We start from the raw sequence: 16604 nt of genomic DNA on the forward strand, positions 1-16604 counted from the left end.
CTCTGTGGGAAAGCAGCCCTTCCTGGCTGCAAACCCTAGACTTTTGAAAGTTTTCCAGTATTGAAAACGTCAGGGGCCGGCACTGTGGTGTAGCAGGTAAAGCCGCAGCCTGCAGTGCCGGCATCCCATATGGGAACCGGTTCGAGTCCCGGCTGCTCCACTTCCCATCCAGCTCTCTGCTATGGCCTGGGAAAGCAGTAGAAGATCGCCCAACTCCTTGGGCACCTACATCCACTTGGGAGACCCGGAAGAAGTTCCTGGCTCCTGGCTCCTGGATTCGGATTGGTGTAGCTCCAGCCATTTCAGCCAATTGGGGAGTGAACCAGCAGATGGAAGACCTCTTTCTCTCTGCCTCTCCTTCTCTCTCTATGTAACTCTTTAAAATAAATAAATATATAAATCTTAAAAAAAAAAGAAAGAAAGCCTCAAAGCTGAATTTTTTCATTTCCAACTATTTAAATTTTCCAACAGACCAGAACATAAAAAGCCCTCCTAAATTTTAGCCTTCTGTTTTCACACAGCACTTCCAACCAATTGAGTGTTGTTTTTAAGGGAGTGCCCTAATTTCACTAAAGACAAACCTTTAAGCTAAGAACAGTCCTAAAATTGGGCTTGTGATTTCCATTTCTGATGTCTCCAAATTGACACCCCTTTGTAATTCAGTGCCTCCATGTGATTTGCCAGGGGCACCGAGAGTAAACAACAACAATGCCAGTCTTTCTTTATAAAATGTATTCAAACAAACATGAAATAAATTTCTGGGATATTAAAAAATATTTCTATGACCCTTCATGGTTGGAGAAGTATTTATACAAACATCATTGCATTTAACTCACAACTCTAAAAGATTATTATTATTATTCCCGTTTTACAGATTAGATAGCTGAGGTCTACTGAAGACAAGGAACCTGCCCAGGACCACTAAACTAGCAAACTCCTAGCCAGGTCTCAGCTTTCTAAGTTTATCTCAAAATTGCAACCGTTGTTTTGCATTGTAGCAGAAGGTCCGGGTTCACCTTATAGGCTGGTGGTTGTTTAGGGAAACAAGCAGGGACCTCATCTAATAAAGGAGAGGCCTCTTAGTCACAGGGCTCTTTAAATCGAAGGTAGAAGGTGGGCCACCCACCCGCAATCTGTCTGCACACAACTCAGAGGTGGTGTACATGAATCCCTGTTTCCATGTTCTGTGCGACTGTGCTCCTGTTTGCCAAGTACCATGTTAAAAAAGTGATAAATCTCATCTAAAAAACCCAATTACTATTTTTTACTTGGAAAAATTAGACTGTGGTAATTCTGAGTCCATACCCACTTGGCCACAATAGCTTGCCAGAGCCTGTGCTCAACAGATAGGCAGCTCCCCACAGCTCCACCTCTCCCCCAAGTAACAACTAAATTCATCGCAGCCATTTTCTGGCTGGATTCCATGGAATTCAGGAGTGAGATGGGGAGATACTTAAAGAAATAAACTTGGCAGCCGGCGCCGCGGCTCACTAGGCTAATCCTCTGCCTGCGGCGCCGGCACACCAGGTTCTAGTCCCGGTCGGGGCGCCGGATTCTGTTCCAGTTGCCCCTCTTCCAGTCCAGCTCTCTGCTGTGGCCCGGGAGTGCAGTGGGGCCAGTGGAGGATGGCCCAAGTCCTTGGGCCCTGCACCCCATGGGAGACCAGGAGGAAGCACCTGGCTCCTGCCTGCGGATCAGTGCGGTGCGCAGGCCACAGCGCGCCGGCCGTGGCGGCCACTGTGGGGTGAACCAACGGCAAAGGAAGACCTTTTCTCTGTCTCTCTCACTGTCCACTCTGCCTGTCAAAAATAAAATAAAAATAAACTTGGGGTGGCACTGTGGTACAGTGGGTTAAGCCACCACCTGCGATGCTGCATCCCATATGGGCACCAGTTCAAGACCCGGCTGCTCCACTTCTGATCCAGCTCCCTGCTAATGGTCAGGGAAAGCAGGGGAGGATGGTCCAAGTACTTGAGCCCCTGCACCCACATGGGAGACCTGGAAGAAGGCCCTGGCTCCTAGCTTCGGCCTGGCCCAGCCCCAGCAGTTGAGGTTATTTGGGGAGTGAACCAGTGGATGGAAGATCTCTCTGTCTCACTCTGTCTCTCCTTCTCTCTTGGTAGCTCTGCCTTTCAAATGAATAAATAATTTTTTAAAGAAATTCTCAATAGAATAGAAGATCCTAGGGCTGGCTGGGGAGCGACTAAGCATTAGAGAGCTGGCCAGGGACACATTCCTATGGTTGAGATGACTGAGAGACTCGAAGATGCCACTGAAGAAGAGGCTGTTCCAAGCCAGGAGACACCAAGAAGACAGCACTGAGCAGCAGGAGAAAAAGCAACTTCAATACAGTCAACATCTCACATGTGAACAATGTTTAGAATTTTATATATGTAGATATATATACACAAGTATATATGAAAGGTCTTCAAAGAGTTCATGAAGACATGTATTATGAAAAAAAGAACTAATATGAAGTATGGATTTCAAAATTTTTTGCATGAAAATAACCTTAGCTTTTAATTCCATTTTCTGTGAACTTTTTGAAGTGTGTGTGTGTGTGTGTGTGTGTGGTAGGAAAAGAATAAGTCAAAGCTGTAGTAGTTGTGTTGGAGTGGAGGGATTACAGGTAATTATTTTTCTCCCTTTAGAAAATGTCCTTTAATGATAGTGTATGGCTCCTGCAGCTAAGCTGGTCAGTTCAGTCTCTCCCACGACCCTGCCTTGGAACAGAGAGGACAGGCAGAGCCCTTAAAGGCCCTGGGCAGCCTTGCATAAGGGAAAGCCTTCTTCCTGCCTTACCCCGGCAGGCTGTAAAAGCATCGCGAAGGCCGAACCGCCTGGGATGATCTAAAACTGCCTTTAAACTGCCATAACAGCACCTGCACAGATCTTTCTAACTAGTTTGTACAAAGAGGTCCTTGGCCCACAGGACCAAGTGTTTGAAATGCCACCCACTCAGCGACACCCATCTCCCGGGCCCTGCGAGAAGCCTCCGTGGGAACACTGTGAAAACAGCCATGCCTGGCTTCACTTTGATCTCCCTGTCTACACCCTTGTTTCGGTTTCTCTAACACAGACATACAATTACTAAATATTATGATTGCTTGGTGAGAGCCATAATTACTACAAAGACTGGCCCAGATGGCAAAGATGGGATAAATCGAATTCTCGGACGGGTGTCTCAGATGGACAGTCTGGCCCGTCCCTGAATTAACAGGGTGGGGTCGGGGGCAGAGAGGCCCAGGGCAGGAACCTCAAAGCTGGAAGCTTGCTTGGCTCGACCGTCCTAGGCAAGAGCTGGGTCCCCGCCACGCAGGAACCGAGTTGCCAAGTCCTCCCGCGCTCCTAGAGGGAACCCGGAAGTGCGGCGCGGTCCCGGAAGGCAAGGTGCTGACACACTTCCGGCCTTTGTGACTCATTGTGTCTGTGTCGAGGCGTCGGAAGGGCCTAGGTCCGTGTGCGCTGCCCTTCGGCCGGCCTGAGCCCCAGAGTCAGCTCCCCTTTCTCGCCCAGCGCCCCCAGGCCGCTCCCGGGGCTCACGGTGAGACTTGGGGCCGGCCTCTGGGGAGGGCGGGCGAGGCCTCAGGGGTGTGTGCGTGAGGGTGGGCTCTGCAGCCGCGGCCCCGGCGGAGTGCGGAGAGACTCCCTGCCCCTGCCTCCTCCTCGGGACCTGCCGTGGGAAGCGCTGTCTCCTGGGCAGACGCCCCTGCCCCAGCCGCGGGCCCGTGGCCGGGGAGAAGCCCCCCGCCCGCAGTGGCGTCATCGTGGTTTGACGTTTCTGAGAGAGGGGTCGCGAGCGAACCGACCCCTGTCTTGATTTTTCTGCTCTCCCCGCCGTCGCCATTTGCTTTGATTCCGGTGAGAGACTTTTTGTTGTTGTTACTGGTTTTTTTCCTTTTTTTTTTCCCCCTCCCCTGGGTCTTTCAGGACCCCGAGGGTTCCGGGGTGCCGCAGACGTTTCCAGATCACCTGCTTGTCCTCGCCCCAGCCCCGCCAGTGAGCAGCGATTAAAGAGTTGCTAAAGTCCGGTCGTAGTGATAAAGATCGAGTAGATTACAGGAGTGCTCACGCCCCGCTCGCTTTTTAGTTTTATGGAATGCTTGGAAGCTGTCCGGGAGACGAGAGCGATTTCGAGGTCGGGATAGTTAACGCTGCCGGACCTGGAGCAGGTTGAGGAGTGAAGGGAATTTTGTGGAAATTGCACAGTGCCAATGGGAAACCCCTTAGCTGGGTGACCTTGAGTAAGAAGACACACCGACTCTCAATTTTGTCATCAGGAGAACTAGCTAGGTTTCCTCAGAAAGGCCCTTGCGATTCTGAAATGATTTGATTTGTTCAGTGTGGTGAGAAATTAAGCTGCAGTTTAGCCTGACGCTCCCCCACCGTCCCTCCCTTTCCTGCAGGGCCTCCAGCACACAATAAGATACTTTGATTATAGAGTGGCTGTTACATGGCCCCAGACCAAAGAAAGCATTTATTGTGCGGCCTAGCCGATCGGAGGTGGTAGATAAATACTTGCTGAATGGAATCGTGGAGAATTCGTTGTAACCACGTCAACAGAACACTGTCACTGTATATGCTGGCCAGCTGTGGGGAAATAGTTCTACCACACAAGGAAGCATAATAAAGATTTCTCCCAGAAAGTTTCTCCAGGTTTGTATCTTCTCTAGGTTACTGTGCAAGATTCTTGTTCGTTATTTCAGTCAGTTTCCACCAATCCTAAAATAGGAGGAAGGTAACTATTTAATGCCATAGTCTTTTTGCTGATTCTCTACTTAATCTAAACACTTAAACATTTTCTGATATTTTATGTTGTGTTTAAGTATGATTTATTGGTTATATCTCATTCTGTGGCCTTGTCAGTATTCTTTGGGTAGCTGGCTGTCTTTTAAAGGTAGCTTACATGTTTCAGAACATTTTATAGTTCTGTATTTAAAACGGGATAATGGGGCAGTTTGTTTAACTTTGAAGACTGCCTTGGAAAAGATAATGGGCTGATTAGCCAGACTTTGAAATAAACTGAGCTTGTAATTCTAAGTCTTTTTTGGTAAGAAAATTGTTCATATTTATCCTTGGTGAAAACTGGTTGCCAGGGGTAATCTTATCTAAAGTGGTTGGTATGTCAGAATGCTTTTCAGCTCAGGGGGACCCCAGAATAGTTTTCTCCTTCTCCAGTCCTCCCCCCTCCACTTGACTGATAAGGATTCTGAATACCAGAGAAGTTAAATAACTCACTCAGGGATATGTAACCTATTTGTGGAAGACTAGAATTCAAGTTTCAAGTTGTGCTGCTTTTATTATTTCAGGATTTCTCCCATTGCTTAACCCTTTAAGCAGGTTGAAATTTAAAATGTACAGTTGCATGTTTTAAGTTTATTGAAAAAAATAAAAACATTTCTCTAGCACCTACCAAATGCCATACACTGTTTTAAGTGCTTCACATTAACTTGTTTTTTCACAGCAATTCTGGGGAGCAAATAGTGGGTTTTCACATTAGGTTATACAAATGAGGAAACTGATGCATAGAGTTGGACTTCCTGAGGCCGACTAGTAAACTAGTAAAGGGTAGAGCAACATTAATCCTGACGTGAGACTTACTAGTAGCCTCGTGAACAGATTGGAGGGGGAGTAAATGCAAAATGAATGGCCCAAAAGTAGTAACACTGTAAATGCAGTCTGATATATTTTTTAAACTACTGCTTTCAAGGAATCATGCTAAGTGGTTTAAGAGGTGCAGAGCGCACCCTTGACAGTAGTCTAGTTGAGCAAGGCAAGAAAAATTACAGAGAAAGAAACATAAGAAATTACATAGAAGTGTGTCTCAGACAGTCTTGCTGTTGTGGCTCTTCTCTGGCCCAGAGCAGGAGCAGAGAACATTGAGAGTGGAAAAGAGAATCTGCCCCACTTGGCGACAGAGGGCTTTGCCGATGCCCACCTCTGTCCATTTGGGTCTCTTCATGTTGATTTCCACTGACCCAGAGAAGGCCTTGCTCCCAGCTGGAGTAGATTGTTCCTGGCTAGGCCAGCTGCCACACTGCTGCCAGTTACCCACCAGGTTATATTGTAGACCATTCCCACTGTTTATCTCCTGCTGTATCTCTCCTTTCCAGGACTCTGAAAACAATGAATGGTGGAGGAGACCCCTTCTTGAGTGGTCCTTCATAGTCACTGTCATACAACCTCATTTTAGAAAGAATCTGTATACAGAAGCTCTTCCTTACTCCATATGTTGGATTAAGGATGAATTTGGTATCATAGTTAAAGAGCTTGAACCATTTCAAATCCTGGTTCTACCATTTACTTGCTGTGTAACCTGGAGTCAGTTATTTAATGCCAGTAACCTCATTATCATCATAACGTTTTGTCATTATAAAGTGAGGGGATAATTTTAGTTACTGCCTGAGACTACTGTGTGTTCAGGTGAACTGCTTGATATACCTGGTACATAGAAAGCACTCAACAAATGTTGGCTTTAACTATTAATTAAAAAAGAAAACTACTAGAAAGTTCTTGAACAATGAAAAAAGGCAAGTGACAGTTTAGCTTAGTTTTGAAAGATAAATAGGATTTGAAAAAGTAGAGAAGACTGGGAGGAAATCTCAGGCTTTGTGAGGTGAGGAGTGGATGGCATTCAGAATATCATGGCATCTGTGGAAAATGCTTCATGGATTCATTTTTGCTGGAGTGGGGAATTTGGTGGGAATTGAAGCTTGAAAGGAAATTGTAACCGGTTCGTAGACAGACTATACAGCTGTAGACATATAGGAAGAATAATCTGAGCGTAAGGTAGAAGATGAATTGTGGGACAGTAAGGAGGAAATGAAAGCAGGGGACCAAAGAGGAAGCTGGATTTGTGGTATGAACAAAGAATTGTCTCCTTGGGGCTTGGAGACTAAATGCATATAAGGAGAAAGGAATCAAAGAAGGTGGGGTTTTGAGTGTGAGCGAGATTTTAGGTAGAATATTCCTAATGCCTACTAACTGCCATTAAATGCAATAAAGAAATGGCACGGGGAGCTGGAATGGTTTGGATAGTCCTTCACATCTGTTCAGTTTAACAGCTAAATTGCCAGGCTTTCTAGGAGGTAAGTACAGAGAAAACAAGGGTCCCTGTCCTTGATTGAGGAGCTTAAGATTGATTGGGAGGTAGAGAAAGGAACTGTAAACAACATAATGAGACTCTCAGAAAACCGAAGTGCATAAGTTAGGAGCAAGGGAAGTCCTTAGGGTCCCCAAAGAAGGAAGTCATGTTGTTCAATATGGCGTGTTTAGGAGAGATTTGTGCACCTTGAAGGGTGAGTAAAAATTTGGCCAGGAGGGATGATAGGGTGGGAGATTGTTCACAGCAAGGGGTAAAAATGAAAAGTCATGTGGCCAGAGCCGTGATGCAGTGGGCCACTGCCTGCCTCACCAGTATTCCATCTGGGTGCCAGTTCAATTCCTGGCTGCTCCATTTCTGATCCAGCTCCCTGCTAATGTACCTGGGAGAGCAGAGAAAAATGGCCCAGGCACTCAGGCCCCTCCACCCATATGGGAGACTCAGAAAAAGCTCCTGGTTCCTAGCTTCAGTCTGACCCAGTTCTGGCCATTGCGGTCATGTGGGGAGTGAATCAGTGGATGGAAGAGATATCTGTCTCCCCCAACCCCGTAACTCTGCCTTTCAAATAAGATAAATCTTTTTTTTTTTTTTTTTTTTTTTTTTTTTTGACAGGCAGAGTTAGACAGTGAGAGAGAGAGAGAGAGAGAGAGGTCTTCCTTCCATTGGTTCACCCTCCAAATGGCCGCTACGGCCAGCGCGCTGCGGCCGGTGCACCACGCTGATCCAAAGCCAGGAGCCTGGTGCTTCCTCAAGGACCTGGGCCATCCTCCACTGCACTCCCGGGCCACAGTGGAGAGCTGGACTGGAAGAGGAGCACCCGGGACAGAATCCAGTGCCCCGACCGGGACTAGAACCCGGGATGCCGGCACCGCAGGCAGAGGATTAGCCAAGTGAGCTGTGGTGCCAGCCAAGGTAAATCTTTAAGAAAAAATGAAAAGTCATGCCCTGTTTTTGGGGACCATTGATGGACTGGATGGACTGACATATGGGGAATCGCTACTATTAAAAGCTACAGGAGGCAAAACTAGAAAAGTAGGGGTAGACGCTGTGACATAGCAAATAAAGCTGCCACCTGCAGTACTGACATCCCATATGGGCACCAGTTCAAGACCCTGCAACTCCACTTCCAGTCCAGCTCTCTGTTTATGGCCTGAGAAAGCAGTAGAAGACGGCCCAAGTGGTTGGGCCCCTGCACCTGCATGCAAGACCCAGCAGAAGCTCCTGGCTCCCGGCTTCAGATCAGCCCAGCTCCTGCCGCTGCCGCCATTTGGGGAATGACCCAGTGGATGGAAGATCTATCTCCGCCTCTGCCTCTGCCTCTCTGTTAACTCTGCCTTTCAAATAAATAAATAAATCTTTAAAAAAAAAAAAAAAAATGGAAAAGCAGAACAGAGCTTGTGGTGACAGTGGAGGCTGCTGTATGCTCAAATGGTGGATAGCAGAGATTCATGGACAGATATTCAGAGGAAAGGGAATTATCATACTTTAGCAATATACGCTGGCCTTAGTGCATTGTGTGTATTGGAACATTGAGAAACAAACTAGAGAAACTGTAGGGGCCTATAGCATTTGTCTAGGAAGGAGCTAGGGAACATGAATTAGGGTGTTGGGAAGTAATTATAAGGAGAATAGCATTTCATGAGAAAGAAATTAAGCTTCGGAGGAACTGTAGCTCCCAGCTGGGAAGAGGTATTCAAAGGAATGACTTGGGCCAGCCTAGTGCCTGCCTCTTCCAGTAGAGGTCCCATCTTGTTGATGCCCCGGCTCCAGGGGCCCTCTTCTGGAAGCTCCCTTTTTAGTCATCCATCAGTTACTTTGGGGCTCTTGTGTTGAGACCTCAGAGTGTTCTGTGGTGTACTGTAATGATTTGTGCAAAAGTCAGACTCAAGTGTACCTTCTTATTCCCCCTCATTCTTACAGAACACCTTGCATATTTTATAGATACATAGAAAATGTTTAGGGAATGGAATAATTGTAACTGTCGGATTGTTGGAGGTAAAACTTCTCTGAAGCTGAAAAACCGAGTATATTTACTTCAGCAAAGCAGAGTAGGGTACAAAATAGGTCAGAAGGAATCAATCAGAGGGTTAGAGGAATGGTTTGCGATGGGATTTTTACCAGTTTTAAATCATTGGAGAAATTATTTCCAGGGTGTTTTTATATGTAGGTAGAAAGCCTTAAAAGTATATTTATATATTTATTTGAAAGGCAGAGTTACAGAAAGAGATCTTCCATCTGCTGGTTCACTCCCCAAAATAGTTGTAATGGCCAGAGCTAAGTCAGGCTGACACTAGGAGCCTGGGATTCCATCTGGGATTTCCCATGTGGGTGAAGAAGCCCAAGAACTTGGGCATCTTTTGCTGCTTTCTCAGATGCATCAGTGGGATGCTTGATCAGAAATGGTACGGGCCAGGACTCAATCAGTGCCCAAATGTGACGCCTGCCATGCAGGCTGTGGCTTAACCTGCTGTACCACAACGCTGGCCCCAGAATTTTTTTAATGTGATATTCATAATTATTTATAGACTGTTATTTTAATAATTGTTTATTTTTCTTTAAGGACAAAAAATGAGGTATAAAAAGCATTCTTAAAATATATCTCAGATTAAAATCATAATCTTTGTGGCCATACAGTAGTCACCCCTTATCCAGAAAGACACAGAGAGGATGTTCCAAGGCATCCTGCAGATTCCTGAAACCATGAAAGGCATTGGTACCAGAGCTTTTATAAGCTGTGTTTTTTTCTGATACATACACACTAGTTGATAGCCTAATTTATGAATTAGGTACAGTAAGAAATTAACAATTAACAAAATAGAATTATAACAGCATACTACAGTGAAAGTTAAGAACTTATAAATTGTTTTATTGCAGGAATTTTCCACTTAATATTAACAGTTGAGTGCAAACAACTGAAGCCATGCAAAGTGCAAGATAAGGGTGGACTCCTGTCAGTACATTCCTATCAGTAAAAACCATCTACTAATAAAAAGTACATCCATGTGCTAGTCTACCAGTATGTATAATAAAACAAAAATACATTAAATTGTACTATCTAGAAATAGTTTTATACTATTAAATGTACATGATTCCATTCCCACCAAAATTATTTTTAAAAATTTAAAGAGAACTATATAATTGAAATGCTTATTAGTTCAGAAAGCTTGGATGAACTTATTGTAATACAACAATTTGATGATCTTTTTCTAAAACTTCAAGTTGATGCTTAGTTTGGATGATTGAAGGTGAGAAAGGTTCTTCACCAAGATCCTTAGATCCCATGAAAGAATAGAAAGTTCTGCTTAGGAACACAATTGGTCCTGCCCTCCATTCCTGCAGAGTTTTTATCATTGAAATTCAGAGTAAATTTCCATTTTCCATGAGCTTAAGTCACTTCTAACTAATCTGAAAGTGGTACTTTATATTTTTAACAAAAAGGCTTAGGACCCTCTAAAAGACTTCATTTTGAAGATTTTTAGGCAGATTTTCCAAGTTTTTAAAATGTGTATATGTGTACCTTTTTTCCAAGTAGTTGGTATCATTTCTGTTGGATAAAATTACACCTTTTCTTAAAGCAAGTGCTGTCTTGCCCATTGGTGATTTCTTGTTTAATTTAAATTGACCTTGATTTTCACCTCCTAATTTGGCACAGGCCTTGTGTTAGAAACTTCACCTGTGCCATCATCATGTCTACTTTCACGTGTATCATTATCTCCTCTAATTGTAGTTTCTTGGCAAGAACCTTTAAAGCTTATTTGTTTTATGAAGGTGAGATTAGTTAAGCCAGGTAAAATGTTATTTTACAGAACTGTTCTTAAGCCAGAGTCCATAACTATATATAAAAGTTAGTGGGCAGGCGTGGCACAGTGGGTTAAGCACCCCTTGGAACACCCACATCCAGAGTGCCTGGAATCAAGTCTATCTCTGCTTCTGATACAACCTCCTGCTGATGCGCATCCTGAGAGGCAGCAGATGTTTGGCTCAAGTGCTTGAGTCCCTGCTACCTGCTACCCTGCTATCAGGGTGAGAGACCCTGATGAAGCTTCTGGCCCATCCCCAGTTGATAACAGGTCTTTGGAGGTTGTGAACCAGTTGATGGAAGATACCTCTCCCTTCCCTGCCCCCTCTCTCTAAGATTTACTTATTTATTTGAAAGACAGAGTTACGCAGAGACAGAGAGAGGGGTCTTCCATCCGCTGGTCCACTCCCCCAGATGGCCACAATGAATGGAGCTGTGTGGATCCAAAGGCAGGAGCCTGGAGCTTCTTCCTGGTCTCCCATGCGGCTGCAGGGGCCCAAGGACTTGGGCTGTCTTCTGCTGCTTTCCCAGACCACAGCAGAGAGCTGTATCAGAAGAGGAGTAGCCAGGACTCAAACTGGCACCCATATGGGATGCCGGCACTGTAGGCGGCAGCTTTACCCACTATGCCAGAGTGCCAGTACCTCTCTCCCTCTGCCTTTCAAATAAACTTTTAAAATTAAGATTCTGTTAATCAAAAATAATTTTTTAAGGTGAGTGAGGGGCACCTTGGCAGCCCTTTGGGATTGAAGGATGAAGGGGAAACCTGCTCTTCCCTGAGGATATACCCTGTACCCTGTGTGACAGCTGATGCTCAACATTTAGACCAAGTGAAGATGTGTCAGTTGATATTGTCAAGTATGACTTTCTCTTACTTTTAGAATGTAGAAATTGTAATATTTTCTTTCTGCAGCCCTAGTGGCTCACCCTGTACTTGGGAAACCACAGTTGTAGACTGACCAAGGTTTCCATAAAAACAATAAGACTAGCTAGATGATAGATGAAGGAGTCCAAGACTTCAAATTTAGCTTGAATGTTGACTTCATCAAGTCGCCACCTGCTACTACTATAGGTTACTTCAGCTGTCTAAGCCTCAGTTACGCCATCTCTGAAATGGTGCTGACAGTTCTGCCTACCTGCTAGGGTTGCTGGGGGGACAAAAGGAGACTGCATATACTGCTCTAAGTCTGGTGCCCAGCACCATGCTAACCTGCCACTCACTGGGCTAAGTGTTGCAAACACAGCTGTCTGGACTCATGGACTCTGACTCCAAACACCCTGAGAGTGGGAGCTGCCTGTCTGAGATTGCTGTTTGTAAACCTTCGTATACAGGAAAGTGACAGTGAAAACAGTACAGCTTTTTCTCCATTATTCAGAGGCATGTTTGGTGCATTGATTTGTAGCCTTGTGTGAAGCAGTAACAGTACATGTCACTTTATAAAGGTGCTGATAACTTTTTTTCTTTAATGCTTCAGGGCTAACACAGAAGCATACCATAGAACATCTAGTACAGAAAGGTGAGCACAGACCCTACCTGGATCAAGTCTTCCCTGGACCTGAATGATGACTGCTGAGTCACGGGAAGCCACAGGTTTGTCCCCCCAGGCTGCACAGGAGAAGGATGGAATTGTGATAGTGAAGGTGGAAGAAGAAGATGAGGAGGACCACATGTGGGGACAGGATTCCAGCCTACAGGAGACGCCTCCTCCCGACCCAGAGGTATTCCGCCAGCGTTTCAGGCGTTTCTGTTACCAAAACACTTTTGGGCCTCGAGAGGCTCTGAGTCGACTGAAGGAACTTTGTCATCAGTGGCTGCGGCCAGAAATAAACACCAAGGAGCAGATCCTGGAGCTATTGGTACTGGAACAATTCCTTTCCATCCTGCCCAAGGAGCTCCAACTCTGGCTGCAGGAATACCGGCCTGATAGTGGAGAGGAGGCGGTGACCCTTCTAGAAGACTTAGAGCTTGATCTCTCAGGGCAGCAGGTAAAAAGAGAGGTGATGTCTGTTATAATAATGTGAGCAGGGTGTGGACTTTGAGGTGGGAGGTAGGAGAAAGTTACTGATTTCAAGCTAGTACTCTTTAATATTTTAATTCCTATTTAAAAAGTGATTTGTGCACAAGGCCCACCTGTTTGTCCACAGGTCCCGGGTCAAGTTCATGGACCTGAAATGCTCGCCAGGGGGGTGGTACCTCTGGATCCAGTTCAGGAATCCTCGAGTTTTGACCTTCATCACAAGGCTCCCCAGTCCCATTTCAAGCAGTCATCTCGGAAACCCCGCCTCTTACAGTCACGAGGTAAGAAGTAAGATTTCTTTTGAGGGAAAGGAACAAATAATTCAGGATGGAAGTGCCCTCTCTGTTGCTGAATGCCTGAGATTAAGAAGCATGCTGATTTTTGCTGTTATGCATTATTGTCATTATTACTAAATACTAGGGAAAATAAACACAGTCCCACCTTAGGAGTTAATGTTACCAATGAACATAATGAACTTGATGGACATTACATTTTTTATTGAATCATTAGCATTCCAGATGTCTGTCAGATTTTTAATAGGAAAGTGGTGGGAACAGATGATATATTTTCATCCTGAATTTTGAAACACTCTAGTATGTCCTAAATTATCTCTGAAACAATCATAATAATGCTTAAAAGGTCTCTTTTATCCTCTTTCTCTCTGACTCTGCCTTTCAAATAAGTAAATAAACCTTTTTTTTAATCTCTTTTATTTAAAATGTATGAAATTATTCTATGGCATCACTTTTCTAGGTTATTTATTTTTTTAAAGAACACTTTAGTTTCTGAGTTTTTTTTTTTTAAGATTTTTTATTTATTTGAGAGGTAGAGTTACAGAGAGAGGAAGAGACAGAGAGAAAGGTCTTCCATCTGCTGGTTCACTCCCCAAATGGCCACAGTGGCTGAGCTAGGACCATCTGAAGCCAGGAACCAGGAGCTTCCTCCAGGTCTCCCACATGGGTGAAAGGCCCAAGCACTTGGGCCATCTTCTGCTGCTTTCCCAGGCCACTAGCAGGGAGCTGGATCGGACATGGAGTGGCCGGACTCAAACTGGCACCAGGATGCCAGCACCATAGGCTCAACCCACCATACCACAGCAACGGCTCCCATTCTGGCCTTTCTAGATGTTTAAAGATTTTAAAATTGTATTGCTTGCTGTCCTAGCTGGCTCTGCCATTCTTTATTTATTTATTTTTTTCTCTCTCTCCATTTTATTTGAAAGACTAAGAGAAAGATCTACAGTACACTAGTTCACTCCCCAAGTGCCTACAGTGGAAAAGACTGGGTCACACCAAAGCCAGAAATCTCTAACTCCATCTGGGTTTCCCACGTTGGTGATAGGGACCCAAGTGTTGAGCCCCCATCTGTCATCTCCCAGAGTGCTCATTAGCAGGAACTTGGATAAGACATGCAATAGCAGAGACTCAGACCAGACACTGTAGTATGGGATGTAAACATCCCAAGCATCATTCCCACCAGTACACCAAGCACCTGCCTCAAGACAGGAGACTTTGGGGCCACCGCTGTGGTGTAGTAGGTTAAACCTGCTCCTGCAGCGCTGGCATCCCATATGGACACCTGATGGAGTCCTGTCTGCTCCACTTCCGATCCAGCTCCCTGTTGGTGGCCTGGGAAAGCAGCAGAGGATGGCCCAAGTGTTTGGGCCCCTGCACACACCTGAGAGACCCAGAAGAAGCTTCTGGCTCCTGGCTTCAGATCAGCCCAGTTCCAGCTGTTGCAGTCATCTGGGGAGTGAACCTGTAGATGGAAGACCTCTCTCTCTCTGTCTCTGTGTTTAACTCTGCCTCTCAAATAAATAAATATTTTTTTAAAAGTAACTTTAAGGACCCTTTGACTTTTTTTTTTTTTAAGATTTATTTATTTTATTCAAAAAGCAGAGTTAGAGAGAGAGGAAGAGACAGAGACAGAGAGGTCTTCCATCTGCTGATTCACTCCCCAAATGACTGCAGCTGCCAGAGTGGGCTAATCCAAAGCCAGGAGCCAGGAGCTTTTTGCGGGTCTCCCATACAGATGCAGGACACGAGTGCTTGGGCCATCCTCCACTGCTTTCCCAGGCCATTAGCAGGGAGCTGGATCGGAAGTGGAACAGCCAGGACTCCATCCGGTGCCCATATGGGATGCTGGTGCCATGAGTGGAGGCTTAACCTGCTAAGCCACAGTGCCAGCCCCAACTCTGTGACTCTTGTGACTCCTGCCCAAGAAGACCTAGGAAAAATAGGGTCTTACTTTCTATTTATGTCGTCTGAAGTTCTCAGATCGGTAATTAAACACTAAGGAGGAAACATGCTGGTGTGGGTAGGAGAGTGCCCCAGGATGTCTTTGAGGGAGGCCCCAAGCACAGTTGATATACTCACAGCTTCTTTTTCTGCCCACAGCTCTCCCTGCCACCCACGTTCCTGCCCCTCCTCATGAGGGGAGTCCCAGAGAGCAGGCAATGGCATCTGCACTACTGACCGCAGATTCCCAGGTGAGTTGTGGGCCTCTCTGCCTTGCTAAGTCCCTGCTTCAGCCTCTCTTCCTGGTCCTTCAGTAGTGGTCTCTACCAAGGTACTTGCTCTTGGTCCATTGCCCACAGAGAAGCCCTGCTCCTGCTCCCTCTCTCTGTTAATGTCTGTCCACACCTGCCTCTGCTGGTTCCCAAGGCTGTGGTCACAGGTGCTTTCCCAGTGTCCTACAGCCTTGAAGTCAACTCTCCCTGACTCGAGGTTTGGGCTATGAGACTATCCCTGAGTTTTGAGGGAACTAACTGTTGGGTCTCTTGTTATTTCAGGCTATGGTGAAGATTGAGGACATGGCTGTGTCCCTCATCCTGGAGGAATGGGGTTGCCAGAACCTGGCTCGGAGGAATCTTAATAGGGACAACAGGCAGGAGAATTATGGGAACACATTTTCCCAGGGTAAGACTGATACAGAACTATTGCCTAATAAGATTGTTTTGCCTCTTTATTTGCCAGTTGTGATATCTCTCATGTATTCAGTTAAGAGTTGATAAAGATTTGAAGACTTCTTATCCCCTTTCTTCAAACCAGAGAAAAGGAAATCATTATGTTCATTGAGCAAAATCATGATACCATGACTCCCTGAATCTCGGGTTTTTTTTTTTACCTCTAGCTAGTTTTTGCTCTTTGAAATAAAAAAAATAAATAAACTCAAAGAAATGGCCAGGTGACCCCAGCCTCTTATCCTGGCACCTCTTTCCTGAACCTACCAGATACACTTCTTTGGACTTTCTGTCTTCCACCCTGTCTGAGCACTGTAACTGCACAAACTTGGACCTAGACCTCCCTTGTGATGAGGTTCCTGATTTCCAAACCTAATGATTATCTTCTATGAAGAACTCTAGGCCCTGGGTCTGTAGTGTGAATGAAGAAGTTCAAGAGAGGCTGGCGCTGTGGCTCACTTGGTTAATCCTCCACCTGCGGCGCCAGCATCCCATATGGATGCCGGGTTCTAGTCCCGGTTGCTCCTCTTCCAGTCCAGCTCTGCTGTGGCCCGGGAGGGCAGTGGAGGATTGCCCAGGTGGTTGGGCCCCTGCACCTGCAGGGAGACCAGGAAGAATCACCTGGCTCCTGGCTTTGGATTGGTGCAGTGCCAGTCGTAGCAGCTATTTGGGGAGTGTACCAACGGAAGAAAGACCTTTCTCTCTGTCTCTCTCTCTCTCACT

At 45.6% G+C, this 16604-nt stretch overlaps 1 protein-coding gene across 8 annotated transcripts in view; it reads left to right on the forward strand.

The window, feature by feature from the left end:
- The first annotated feature begins 3413 nt into the window (after positions 1-3413).
- ZKSCAN1 (zinc finger with KRAB and SCAN domains 1) overlaps positions 3414-16604 on the forward strand; it is a 29799-nt gene continuing 16608 nt past the window's right edge. For 3 of the 8 annotated variants that reach the window (XM_089320944.1, XM_089320940.1, XM_089320942.1), the window contains exons 1-5: positions 3414-3544; positions 12377-12887; positions 13047-13200; positions 15316-15407; positions 15711-15837. In XM_089320944.1, coding sequence (XP_089177070.1) covers positions 12462-12887; positions 13047-13200; positions 15316-15407; positions 15711-15837 — 799 coding nt within the window. In that variant the 5' untranslated portion in view covers positions 3414-3544; positions 12377-12461. Of the gene's footprint in view, positions 3862-4406; positions 4657-12376; positions 12888-13046; positions 13201-15315; positions 15408-15710; positions 15838-16604 lie in introns of all 8 variants that reach the window. The other 5 variants (XM_017337858.4, XM_089320943.1, XM_008248903.5 and 2 more) reach the window with 3 other exon arrangements.

Source organism: Oryctolagus cuniculus, chromosome 19 (assembly GCF_051225735.1).
Source record: "Oryctolagus cuniculus isolate XC-2025 breed Fujian yellow rabbit chromosome 19, ASM5122573v1, whole genome shotgun sequence".
Lineage (NCBI taxonomy): Eukaryota > Metazoa > Chordata > Mammalia > Lagomorpha > Leporidae > Oryctolagus > Oryctolagus cuniculus.